Source organism: Fistularia commersonii, chromosome 7, assembly GCF_037954325.1.
Source record: "Fistularia commersonii isolate RoL2024-O1a breed Wild chromosome 7, RoL_Fcom_v1.0, whole genome shotgun sequence".
In the NCBI taxonomy this organism is placed as follows: Eukaryota; Metazoa; Chordata; class Actinopteri; order Syngnathiformes; family Fistulariidae; genus Fistularia; species Fistularia commersonii.
In genome coordinates, this window is record NC_141290.1 from 2,485,255 (window position 1) to 2,499,094 (window position 13,840).

The following is a 13,840-nucleotide window of genomic DNA, read 5'->3' on the forward strand; positions in this document are numbered from 1 at the left end:
GAATCCAGAATGTATGACATTTTCATTTTTGTCATTGCATTACAGAAGATAAAGAACTTTATCACAGTATTTTAATTTTCTGATACAGTCCCATAATGACCTATAACTGTTCATTGTTGTTTGCGCATAAAAATTCACTCATTCATTTGCACATCATACAAACAGCCATTCACTTACTCATTATGCATCATATAGAAACATAAAACCATAAAAAAAAGATAATTTTTCATGATATTCTAATATTTTGAGATAGGATTTTTGAGTTTTCTTAAGATTTAAGCAATAATCAGCAATATCAAAATATTATTATTTTATTATCAATATTATTAATATTATTATCGTTCTACATAATACTATATCATATTATTATATAATATTATCATCATTATTATTTTTAATATTATTGTATTAAAATGAAAAAGGCTTGCAATATTTCAGTCGACTTGTAATGAATCCAGAATGTATGACATTTTTATTTTTGTAATTGCATTACAGAAGATAAAGAACTTTATCACAGTATTTTAATTTTCTCACAGTCCCATAATGACCTATAACTGTTCTCTGTCGTTTGTGCATAAAAATTCACTCATTCATTCACACATCAAACAGAGATTCCCGCCATTTTTTAAAAACTCAGGGACGACTTTTCTCAGGTTTTTCGTCCCTGCAGAAAAAAAAAAGGCGTTTCAGTCTCAGGACGTTAGCGGTTTCCACGAGAAGCCGTGGGACATTTTGATTTGTGTTTGTAGGAAAAGCCTGTATTGTTCAATCGAACCACGCCTAGTGTGTGTGTGTGTGTGTGTGTGTGTGTGTGTGTGTGTGTGTGTGTGTGTGTGTGTGTGTGTGTGTGTGTGTGTGTGTATGTGTCTGTACGTTCCTCTTTTTAGCTACCATGAAACACGACACGGTTAAAAACAAGAAGAGGATCGCATGACAGGGAAAATTCGGTGTTTGAATAAAATTGAGAATTTATTTGGCGTCGTAGAGCCCTAATTAAATCATTACTAATTAAATCATTAAAAAGGCGATTCTGATTGTAATCAATTAAATTCCCCAGTTCGTTTTGTAAAACCTTTCCCGAGAAATTAATAATGGGTGAGAATTTTCTAAGAATAAAAATAATTTTGAAAATAAATGTAAAAAAAAAAAAAAAAATTTGATCTGTAACATTTAGGAAAAATTCCCAGAAAAAAATTTCGTGAATCGAAGAGTGAGTGAAATTTTCTTCTCCGGTTTTATCCAGAAGCATCGAGTCGTTGGTCTGAAACAGGAAGTGGCGGGTTTGCAGACAGGAAGTTGAAACAACTTGAAACCGTGGTCGCGGACGGCGTGAGCTGCAACCGCGGCCAATCGGAAAAAAGGAACACGTGACACGACAACCAATCAGAAGCGAGCGGCGACGGCCTGCATTGCAACGACCCGACATCCTCTTTGGAGGGCGATGACGTCATTGCAGACGCCTGAAAATAACGCTCCCTGATTGGTTTGCTGCTCTCTCGGCATACTTCCTGTCAATACGCCCATATTTGGTGCTTCCTGGTCCGGAGCGCTAGCAGCGCTAGCAGCACTAGCACGCTAGCACGCTAGCCCCGCCTCTCTGTGTCAATCTGTCACATGGCATCTTGTGGGAAATACACAGTTTAATCGGTTTATTGATTTGTGTGTGTGTGTGTGTGTGTGTGTGTGTGTGTGTGTGTGTGTGTGGTTTTGGGTTTTTAATGCACAAAGCAGGCTGATATTGATTATTAGGTTGTGCAGAGAGGCTGGGCTAACCAGAACAGTGTGTGTGTGTGTGTGTGTGTGTGTGTGTGTGTGTGTGTGTGTGTGTGGAGGGAGGGGATCAATGGAGCCATTAGCACCACTCGGACCACATCCAGGCTTGGGTCCTGATTGGTCACCTGATTAACGCTGAGGCCAAAAAGACGGCTGCTGATTGGCCGAGAGTGTGAACGGCTGCACGTCTTTAACCTGCATGTGAGTGAGAGGATGAACGTTTTTTTTTTAGCTCCATTTAACTGCGAATAAGTGAGTGAATAGTTGTTAATCTGAATAAATGAATAGTTTTTACATTGTGTGAATGAAAGGGTGAATAGTTGTAAACCCTGCCTCTCGTCCAATCACAGCTCAGATAGCCCCCCCCCCCCCCCGATGCAGGATGATGCTACAAATGAATGCATGAATGGGGTTTGATGGAGGAGGTTGATTTTCTGTAATCGGAATAAAAATGAACAAATTAACAGAAGAATGAATGAATAGTTTTTGCAATTTGTGAATGAAAGGGTGATTGGTTGTATAGTTGAACCCTCGTCCAATCACAGCACAGGAACTCTGAATGAATGCAGGATAACGCGACAGATACTGAATGAATGAATGAATAGTTTTTGCAATGTGTGAATGAAAGGGTGTTTGTTTGAACCCGGCTCTCGTCCAATCACAGCTCAGGATCCCCTGCAAACGAGTGATAATGAATGAATGAATGAATGAATGAATAATTAAATTTAAAGGATAAACATCCAGGCAAATAATATGTCCTTTTCCATGCAGGTGTTGTGACACACGATAAATACACAGATATCACAAATGAACAATTGGCTGGCTGAGCCGAGCGAGGAAACACACACACACACACACACACGCACACGCACACACAAAGAGACAGTCAAATGCAAATATGTCAAGAGTTTTCTTTCTTTCCAATAAAAATAGAAAAAAAAGGATGGATGGCATCAAACTCCGATGTGCTTCTTTCCCACATCCCGCCGCAAACCAGCGAACGGATGAATAAATGAATCAAAACGGGTTATTTATATCCGAAACATCCTGATTTTCATCTCCTTTCCGCACGTCACTTCGGGCCGAGCGTCACAAAAGGCGGATTGTTTCCACGATTAAAATCCTCGCAGGCCGTAATGATATCCTGTTTAAAAGGATTATAAGATACATGTGAGGCAAATAGATTCCAATCAGTCTGTCGCCATGGAGACAGATGCTCGGTTGATTTGAACGTAGCGGGGTGGCTTTAAGGAGTGGCCCTGTGTGTGTGTGTGTGTGTGTGTGTGTGTGTGTTTCTTTGTGAGACTTGAGGATGCTTCAGTTTTAGGGTAAAGGGTCGAGTTCACTTCAGGTTCAGATGAGGGTGAGGGACCGGGATCTGCATTATGCCAATAGTGTGTGTGTTAGTGTGTGTGTGTGTGTGTGTGTGTGTGTGTGTCTGTGCACAAGCTAGGATGATGTCATATCCCACAGGGGCATCCAAAGAGCTCAGGCTCTGCTGCATATCTGTAACACACCGACACACGATGTCCATGGTGCTGACCCGATGGTGTGTGTGTGTGTGTGTGTGTGTGTGTGTGTGTGCATGTGTGATAAGCCAAATTAATCACTCCAGTGTTTTTTTATTCCCCCGGACACACTCCTACACATAAAGGGCTAGAAGACCGGTTGGGGCGGATGTTTGCTTGCGGTGATGAAGATGAAGGTCTTGCCCTGCAAAGAATAATGGAGTGCATTATATTTTATAGAATTATATATATATATATAATTACATAATATTTAAAGTTATGATAATACTTTCAAAATTAGATACTATAAATAAGATATTTTTTTAAATTTAAATTTGTTTTATATAACAATATAATTTATTTTCTTAATATTTATATATATTTTTTCAAATTGGTATTTCCCAAACATATATATAATTATGATTGGGTAATATGTTATAAATATATTAGATAATAAATACAACATTTGATCATTTAAATTAGATAATAACATTTATTTTTTTGTATATCTCTATAGCAAATTTTACAATTTACATTTTTTAAATTGGTATTTTTCCAAACATCTATATATAAATAAGATAATATATATGAAATAAAAATAGATAAAATTAGATCACATAAATTAGATAATATATACAATGTAAAGGTCTTTAAATATCTGTATTGCTAATTTTAAATTCTTAATATATATATATATATATAAATCAATGTGCAACTGTATAAATGTATGTATATATACACACATACACACACACACACACACACACACACACACAGATGGACTGCAAAACTGGCTGCACTGCGTGTGTGTGAGTGTGAGGGTGTGTGTGGGCTCAGCTCCTGCTGGCTTGATGGAATTCAGGGAGCACTCTATCATGCACGCACACACACACACACACACACACACACACTCACACACACACACACGCTATATTTCTGACTTTAACCTTTACCAACGGATGGAAATTTTCCTGAACACATTTTCTGTTTCCCGGCGACCCTCTGCTGCGTGAAGCGTCGCGCTCGTGGACTGAAGGGCTCATTATGTCAGAAGCGGGTGTGTGAAAGGCAGGGGGCGCCGCTCGCCGCCCCGCCGCCAGACGGAGGCACGCTATTGGACGGAAAAACCAAACGCCTCCCGACGCCTCCACGCCAGATATGAACTGAACTTCTGCTTGCGACGGGTTTAACGCTCACGTTACGTCCAGATTTACAAGATGAACGGAAATCTGCATTTCATCTTTCGTCCCTATATGAGGCCTCGTGATTGGTCCAGGGCGAACGCCGCCTCTCGTCCAATCAGCGGTCCCGACAGCGGGATAATCAAAACTGAGGATGAACGAATGAATATATTTTATGGCGTGTGTGTGTGAACGCGTGAATGCATCAAAAAGAAGAATTAAAAAAAAAAAAAATTAAGGAATAATATTAAAATAATATAAAAATTAGAAAAAATAAATATTAAATAGCAAATAATAAAAATAAAACAGTGAAGATTGAAATAGACAAATAAAAATAAAGTCAAAGGTATGTAAAAATATTTAAAAATATGTGTAAAGCATAGACGTGTATTTACATGTATATGATTAGGTGTAATAATTATATGTATAAATCGGGGATTTATAAATGGAACTATATATGTGTGTGTGTGTGTTGTAACTATTATGGGATGTTTTCTGGCTTGAAAAACACCTGGATATGGAAGCCGGTCATTGGCTGTTAAAAACAACTTGTCTTTCATTGAATTCAGTGAGTCACTTTGGAGTCCTAAATATTTGAAAGGTTTCTGAAGAATCCTTCTTCTTGAGAAACTGAAGTTTGATTGTGTGTGTGTGTGTGTGTGTGTGTGTTGTGTGTGTGTGTGCGTATACATGAGGCGTGTCTGGTCTGATGTGTGTGTAAACCGCTGCCCTTCAGCAGCAGCGAGCAGAAGATTTAAAGGACGCTCCTTCAATCTGGAATGATCCTCTGATGAATGGTGTGTGTGTGTGTGTGTGTGTGTGTGTGTGTGTGTGTGTGTGTGTTCATGAATTCATGCTCGATACACACACACTTTAAAAAAAACTTTTGGCAAGGCCGTCTGTGTCCTCCTAATGCAACCATTCTGAGTTTAATAAGTCAAAACCTCAGTTTTGTGGCGGGGAAGGAAAAACACGCCTCCTGTGTTGAAAGATATGTGTGTGTGCCTCTGGGCGTGTGTGTCTGTGTGTGTGTGTGTGTGTGTGTGTGTGTGTGTGTGTGTGTGTGTGTGTGTGTGTGTGTGATCTGTGTCGAGGAATGCAGAGGTCTGGTGTTTATTGCCGTTATGCTGGTGAGAAGTGGCTGTGTGTGCATGCGCGTGTGTGTGTGTGTTTGTGTATGTTTGTGTGTGTGTGTGTGTGTGTGTGTGTGTGCGCGTGCACGTGCAGGACAACTGGCTCTCTGAGAAAAGGGGCCTCGGGGGTTTTCAAACTCGGATGTTAATGAGTTGCGTTTGTGATGATGAAGATGAGTTGTGCTGCTCATGAAGAGCTGGTACATTATCATTATTTTTTGCCGTCATAATTAACTTCATAATTAACAAAAATGTGTGTCACTGTCGGGACACGAGGGAAACCGCTTTTGTAAGCTTTAGAGTAACCATGGCAACAAAAAAAGTAGCAAAAAAGACATTCACAAACACGCACGGATGAATCCATATGGTTAAAAAAAAGCGTCCACTACATGTCTGGACTGAGAACCAGTGCAAAGTGACTTTTGAAGATGCTTATAGTAACCATGGCAACAAAGATGACCCATCCCCCTAAAAAAATAAAAAATGACCCACAAGAATGTCATATTGACAATTTTTTTGGGTAAATTTTGTTTAAAAATAAATAAAAAAAACAACAAAAAAAACAACAACATATATATATATATGTGTGTGTATGTGTGTTTGTGTGTGTGTATATGTATATATGTGTTTGTGTGTATATATGAATATATATGTGCGTGTATATGTATGCATTTGTGTGTTTGTGTATATGTATAAATTTATATGTGTGTGTATATATATATGTGCACGTGTATAAATGTATATGTGTATATATATGTGTGTGTGTGTGTGTGTATGTATATATATATGTAGGCAAGCATTCTGTACATTCATACATACATATATTTGTACAGAATGGTATTGGTTGTAATATATATACACACAATGAGAGTGGATAAATATATATAAACACACACATAGACATGTTTAAATATATACACATACAAACATTCAAAGACATTCCATTCATACACACACTGACTATGTATACATACATATATACATATAAATGTATGACGTGTGTGTGTGTATATATAGATACGTATCCATCCATCCATCTAAAATCTGCAAAAACCCTGAAAATGTCTATTGTTTTTCCACCATCTGTCTTTTTTTTTGTCATTTAATTTTTTTTATTTTCCCCATTCGATTTAATTTCTGTATAAATTGTTCGCCGGCTTCGGAAAATATCTCCCGCGACGGGAATCGCTCAAAAGTTTTTTCATTTAATGAACTGAAAAAAAAACAAAAATCAGGAAAACACGAGCAAACGTCGGAAAAATCGACAATTAGAAAACAGAAAATCGGCCGAAACGGGCGAAAAGTCAGAAGAAAAATCGTCTACAAACCCTCTTCTCCCATTTCCTGGACGAGTCCTCGAGCGAGGACTTCGGTTTATCTGCCGTTAAACCGTCATCGAATCACCCCTTTTGCTCTTTTCGCTTTCCCTGCGAGCTCTTCGCCTCGGCCCGACAGCTTCCAGCCTTATCTGAAAGCCCGGTGGTGGTTTTGGCATCTCACCGTGTCAAAACAAAACCAAGCCTTCCTGCAGGGTTCTTCCACGCAGGGGCGTATCTACCGTTTTTAGGGGCTTCGGGGCAACGGCCGACGAGGGGCCCCCCGTGTCTGAGACCCCCCCCCCCCCCCCCCCCCCTCCGGGTGACTGAAATGATTTAAAAAAAAAAAGAGAAAAAAAAGGAACCGCATTGATGATTTAGGGCAGGGGTCGCTGCATTTAATTGAATTTTATTTTAGTTTGTTCGTTTTTAAAATGTCATTTTAAATTTGAAGATGGTGGGGATCTATATAAAATGTTTTTGAAATATTTTTGTTGCTTTTAATCATGACTGCACAGAGAGGACGGCATTTTTGGTTTGCTGCTGCTGGATAATTTAAGTTTGTTTTTTTTTTTTCCATAAGTACAAGAAAGACTCAAATAGACGTTGAGTATTTTTCTTAAAACCTTTTCTTAACCTTCAACCAACTTTTTTTTTTCCTTTGGAGTTCAAAATGTTTTGTTGTTAGTTTTTTCATTTTTTTGTAATTTTTACTTTTTTTGTCGTCATTGTTATTTTTTTATTTTTTTTGTCATTGTGACCATATTTTCGGCATTGTTACCTTTTTTTGGTAATTTTCACAGTTTTTATGTCATTGTAACAATTTTTTGTCATTGTTACCGTTTTTTGTCATTGCTACTGTTGTTTGTAATTTTCACCGTTTTTTTCATCGTTACTGTTTTTTGTCATTGTTAGTTTTTTTGTTTTTTTCTTACAGTGTTTTTTGTCATTTTTAGGTTTTTTTCATCGTCACTGTTTTCGTCATTTTTACTGTAATTTGTCATAGTTTTTTCGTCATTGTGACAATTTGTCGTCACTGTCAGTGTTTTTCGTAATTTTTACGGTTCTTTTTCATCAATGTTACTGTTTTTTGTTATTGTGACAATTTTTCATCATTGTCAGTGGTTTTTGTCATTTTTACTGTTTTGTTCATCATAACTGTTTTTCGTCATTTTCATAATTTCTACCATTTTTTTTGGTCATTTTTACTTTTTTTCCTACGTAATTTTTGCAGTTTTTTTTTTTTTTTCCTCATTGTTACTTTTTTTCGTCATTTTAACCGTTTTTCCATCATTATCATCTTTTGTCATGGATACCGTTTTTCGTCTTTGTTACTGTTTGCGCTGCCGTAACAATAACATTTAAATATCCGTCCATCTTCTGCCACTCGGTGTCGTTGGGGATGCTGGGGTCGGAATCGAACTTTCTTTTTTTGGCAACTGCGCGTCAGCACTCCTGCTCTGAATGGTGGGATTTACAGAGAAACCAAAATTATTGATGTTTTTATTTATTTTCTATGTATCTTTGTACTTACGTATGTAAATATGAAGCTAAATTAGCAGCGCAGCTAACAGCGAAGTACCGGGTGACACCAAGGAGGAGGAAAAATACCGGATTATGTTTTTTAAATTGTATACGAGGACAAAATCAGCTCTTTACTTGTCTCAATTTTTCCATTTCTATTCAATTTGTTTTGTTATAAATATAAATGCTTACATGTCAAATAACACGCCGCTCCATCTGAGCTATTTTCTGGGACTCCTCTGGCTCTCGATCTGTTTGTTTACAAAAATCTTTAAACACCAGCAGCTGCGACAGGAAAAACCTTCATTCCTGCGCTTCTTCTCTGCTATGACCTTATCCTCTTCTATCTTCTTTAGAGGGATGAATTAGTTCAGTCCGTCAAACACCTCCTACTTGAAAGTGTGTGTGTGTGTGTGTGTGTGTGTGTGAATTACAGAATAGCTAGCTCTGTCCGCTATCGACGGGGAAGCGGTGAATTATGCCCATTGAGCACTTAATTCTGGCCACTTTTGGGTTGAAGGTGGCAGCTGTTAATCTTGGCACACGGCTGGAGTCCTTGGATTGTCACGAGTGTGTGCGCACACACACACACACACACACACACACACACCCATACACTGGCTACATGGCTGGGATTAGCCACAGTGGCCAGTAGCCTTTTAAAGGATACATAAAGCAGCCACTGTCCCTGATCGTTCCGAGCAGCCGTCGGTTCTCGTTTTCGGCGTTGCGGTCTGATAGTGGTTCCCTTGACGATCAAAAACAGAAAGCCCATTGAGCCCCCTCCCCCACGTCATGGGACGGATGAAATCGCCGTGACTCCGCTGACCCCGTTGTGACTCGCTAGCTGGAAATGCCACAGGCGACTCGAGGGGGTCAAGCGTCGGCGCCCGAAACCGTCGATTCCCCTTTGAGCTCTCGCTGTAGTTTTTTTGCGCCAACATGTAGCCTAACTCTCTTCTCCTTGTCCTTGTAGTTGAGATGTCCTGAGTCCGTCCTTTGGGTCCGGAGAGCGGAGCGCTGATGGGACCTGCTCTGCCACCATGAACTTACAAGATGGCGGCTGCGCCTATGCCAGCAGTGCCAACGTGGCCGGCGGCGGCGGCTGCGGCGGCGGTAGCATGCGGCGGCGCCTGGAGGACCAGGAGTTCACCCTGCGCGTCTACCCGGGCGCCCTGGCCGAGGGCACCATCTACTGCCCCGTCGGCGCCCGCAAGAACACCACGGCCGCCGAAGCCATCGAGTGCCTCATCGAGCGGCTGCGCCTGGAACGCACCAAGTGCTACGTGCTAGCCGAGGTGAAGGAGTTCGGCGGCGAGGAATGGATCCTCAACCCCGGCGATTGCCCCGTGCAGAGGATGATGCTCTGGCCGCGGAGCGCCTTGGAGAACCGCGGCGGCCTGGGCAGCGGCGACGACTACCGCTTCCTCCTGCGGGAGAAGAACCTGGACGGCTCCATCCATTACGGCGGTAGCTTGCAGATGTGGCTGCGGGTTACCGAGGAGCGGCGGCGATTGGTGGAGCGGGGTTTCCTTCCCCAGCCCGCAGGGAGCGACCCGCCGTCCGATCTCTGCGCCCTCCCGGAACTAACCGAGCGCGCCCTTTTGGAAAGCCTCCGCGCTCGCTTCCGCCAGGAGAAGATCTACACTTACATCGGGAGTATTCTCATCGTGATAAACCCCTTCCAGTTTCTGCCCGTCTACAACCCCAAATACGTCAAGCTGTACGACAACCACACGCTGGGGAAGCTGGAGCCTCACATCTACGCCGTGGCGGACGTGGCGTATCACGCCATGCTGCAGCGGCGGAGGAACCAGTGCATCGTCATCTCCGGGGAGAGCGGATCCGGGAAGACCCAGAGCACCAACTTCCTCATCCATCACCTGACGGCGCTGAGCCAGAAGGGGTTCGCCAGCGGAGTGGAGCAGATCATCTTGGGGGCGGGGCCTGTGCTGGAGGTAAGACGCCGATTCGCCAGGGTGAAGCTGATATGTCGAATCTACGGAGGTTCTCGGTCACCCAGGTCCCGACTCTACGGAGCATACAAGGTAAGGGCTCTTTGTCTGCCGGTTGCAAGTTGCTCTACGGCAGTGGTTCTTCACCTTGTCGGAGGTACTGAACCCCACCTGTTTTACATGCGCATTCACCGAACCCTTCTTTATTGGATCCAGGATCGGTTCGTTGATGGGTACAAAGAACAGGCAGAGTAGCCTTTTCATCGAATCTGGCTCCCTTCACCTTGAATCCAGCAAGCGCTATGTTCTTGTAGTTCCCATCTCCACGCAGCTGAAGGAAGCCTTCCCTTAGTTTTGCCGGTGCCGGACTAGAATTGCTCATCTTGTCTTTGCAAATCATGCAGTTAGGACATCGATTCCAATCACGTTCCGTCATACATGTGAATCCGTATTGTACGTGTTCTTCCGACCGCTTTCTTTTTTTGCCCGACATAAATAGTATGAAGGGATTAAAATATTAAGACAGAAATCACATGACGTACCATCACGACAGTCGCAAGTTACTACAACCGAGCGCGCCAAAATCCCCGCAGCACGGATAGGCCGAGCTATGTAGCGTGATCACCTGCGGCCAGTGATGTCATCACCAATGTGTGTCTTGACCTCCGCCGAACCCCTGAGACTGACCCACCGAACCCCTGGGGTTCGATCGAACCCAGGTTAAGAACCACTGCTCTACGGCTAACTGCGCTCTCGTTGACGGGACAGGCTAGTTGTGAAGCCCGGTTGGTTCGGACTTCTGGTCGAGACAAAACGCCGCCAACAGTGAGCGGCTAGGATCCGCCCGAGGTTGCCGCCCCCGAAAAGGTAGTTGTTTCCTTCCCGCCGATGCTGGACCCTTCGCTCATGGGTGATGTTGGGCATCTTAAAGAAATAAAAAGCCGACTCGACTCGTCTTTGACTTTTGCGCCATCGTCCCTTCGGTTACTATCAGAGAACAGATGCCAAAGGGCGTGGACGCCATCGTGCTCCATCAAGCTTAGAATTCTTGTTGAAATCATTGCCTCATGTCATTGCCCTCTTGTTGTGGCAACTTGAAGAAGCCTCTCGGATGAGAAGTGAAGAAATTCAAGTCCAGTTGCCGCGACAAGAAGATTTCAACGGGTGGACCGTGATGGCGGATGTGTCTTTCGGTATTTGGTCTCTGTGAGTAACCGAGGGGACGGTGGCGTGAAATTTGTAGCTGCCGTCTCATGAAATTCATCGCGTCGGAGCTCAAATTGACTCAAGTCGGGTTTTTATTTCCACCAATCAGAACCCAGTTGGCCGGTGATGGGTAGAGCAGGTCTGCCATCTTTAAGAAACCCAACATCACCAATGAGTGAAGGGCCTTGCATCGTTGGCAAGGAAGCAACTACGGTAATTTCCGGACGATAAGCCGTGACTTTTTTGACGTAAACAACGCTGCGGCTAATATATGGACTTTTTTGTGGCGGGGGCTAACGAGCTTCGCGCCGCTAAAACATTTTCCTCGTCACATTGGACCGATGACATGACCGGGAAATTCTGAGTCCGTTCAATTCTGACACCCGAAGAAGACGATTTTGACGGTTTTAGTGCGCAGGAGGAAGCCCGAGATAGCGATCGGCTAGCCGGTGCGGCTTATATTGAGGTGCGCTCAATAGTCCGGAAATTACGGTACCTTTTTGGGGGCATCAGTCTTGGACGTTTCCCAGCTTCGAACTGTTTCCGGCCTTCTGTCTCGACCGGAAAACCCGAACCAACCGGGCTTCACTGTTAGCCTATCCCAGTCAACAAAAGCCATTTGTCAGAAGTGCGCGCCGTTAGCCGTAGAGCAACGCACAACTGCTGAACAAAGAGCCCTTACCTTGTATGCTCCGTTGATTTGGGTTCTAGGAATTGTCAACCATCAGACTGATCGTAACAATTATTGCCGAGCCCGGAAATAAAGGGAAATAAAAAAAATGTTTAAAAAAAAGAACGGCTCGAGGGATTAAGTAGCTTTAGCGCTGTGGTGTTTAAGATCCCCTCTCTGTTTCTGAGAGGGCTAATCTTCTTTGCAAATGACCTCAATATTTTTTTTCAAAAACAAATTGGTTATTTTAGGAAGGCGGCCGAAGCCGGGTTTTTTCTTCGGTCAGTTTTTAAGAGGAGGGAATAAATCAGATTATGGAAATGTTGCCCCGCGCCTATATTTAGCTTAGCATTACCACATATAATATTATATGCATTATTTGACCTAGATTCTGTTCTTTCTGTTTCCAATCTGCATTGATGGGGGGGGGGATATAATGGAATGTGGCTTAATCTGCCCTGGATTATAAATCAATAGTGGATTATGGATTAGGGAATTTCATCGGGAATCTGAATGTTTTCGGGAAGGTCGCCCCAAGGGCAACAACAACAACTGCATTTAAACCTGCTCCAATCTGGATTTGCGCACGGTTTGTTGAGTCGGTGAGTCAGCATGTGGATTTTGATGGTGTCACTTGGATTCAAACGCCGGTTAGCGGTTTCACCTCACACCAAGAAGGTACCTTGATACCCGCCTTTCCGTGACACGCCGTGTTCTCACCGTGTCCATACGGGTTTCCTTCAGGGCCTGAATTAGCCAGCATGTGGATGAGAGGCTAAATGCCGGCATGTCTCTCTATGACGTGTGAATGAGCGAGCTAATGGTTCTATGTCTACATAATGCATGAATGAGTGAATGAATGACTGCATGTCGATTTTAACGCGTGAAAGAATGAATGAATGGTTGTTTGTCTCTATGATAATTGAAGAAGTGAATTGTTATATGTCTGTATGACGCGTGAATGAGTGAGTGAATGGTTGTTTCTTTCTGAAAGGCAAGTGAATGTCCTTATATGACATGAATGAGTGAGCTAATCACGTATGTCCATATGATGTATGAATGAATGAATGTTGTTTGTCTTTTTAAAATGAGTGAATAGTTGTATGTCTCCAACCAGGGAAGTATGTTAGTCTGGTGCAGGACATGTATGCTCGCTGTGAGACACTGGTACGCTGTGCTGTAGGGGTAACAGAGAAGTTCAAGGTGGAGGTGGGACTCCATCAGGGATCAGCTCTGAGCCCCTCCTTGTTCGCAGTGGTGATGGACAGGCTGACAGATGAGGTTAGACAGGAATCTCCATGGACCATGATGTTTGCAGATGACATTGTGATCTGTAGTGAGAGCAGAAAACAGGTATAGGAACATCTAGAGAGGTGGAGGTATGCTCTGGAAAGGAGAGGAATGAAAGTTAGTCGCAGCAAGACAGAATATATGTGTGTGAATGAGAGGAACTCGGGTGGAGCGGTGAGGCTACAGGGAGTGGAGATCAAGAAGCTGGAGGATTTCAGGTACTTAGGGTCAACAGTCCAGAGCAACAGAGAGTGTGGAGAAGAGGTGAAGAGACGGGTCCAAGC

At 42.9% G+C, this 13,840-nt stretch overlaps 1 protein-coding gene across 10 annotated transcripts in view; it reads left to right on the plus strand.

Moving 5' to 3' along the window:
- LOC147232334 (unconventional myosin-IXAa-like) overlaps window positions 1-13,840 on the plus strand; it is a 164,909-nt gene that overhangs the window by 21,702 nt on the left and 129,367 nt on the right. For all 10 annotated transcript variants that reach the window (XM_086149118.1, XM_086149116.1, XM_086149113.1 and 7 more), the window contains exon 2: window positions 9,412-10,393. In XM_086149118.1, the coding sequence (XP_086005244.1) occupies window positions 9,479-10,393 (915 nt within the window). In that variant the 5' untranslated portion in view covers window positions 9,412-9,478. The remainder of the gene's footprint in view (window positions 1-9,411; window positions 10,394-13,840) is intronic.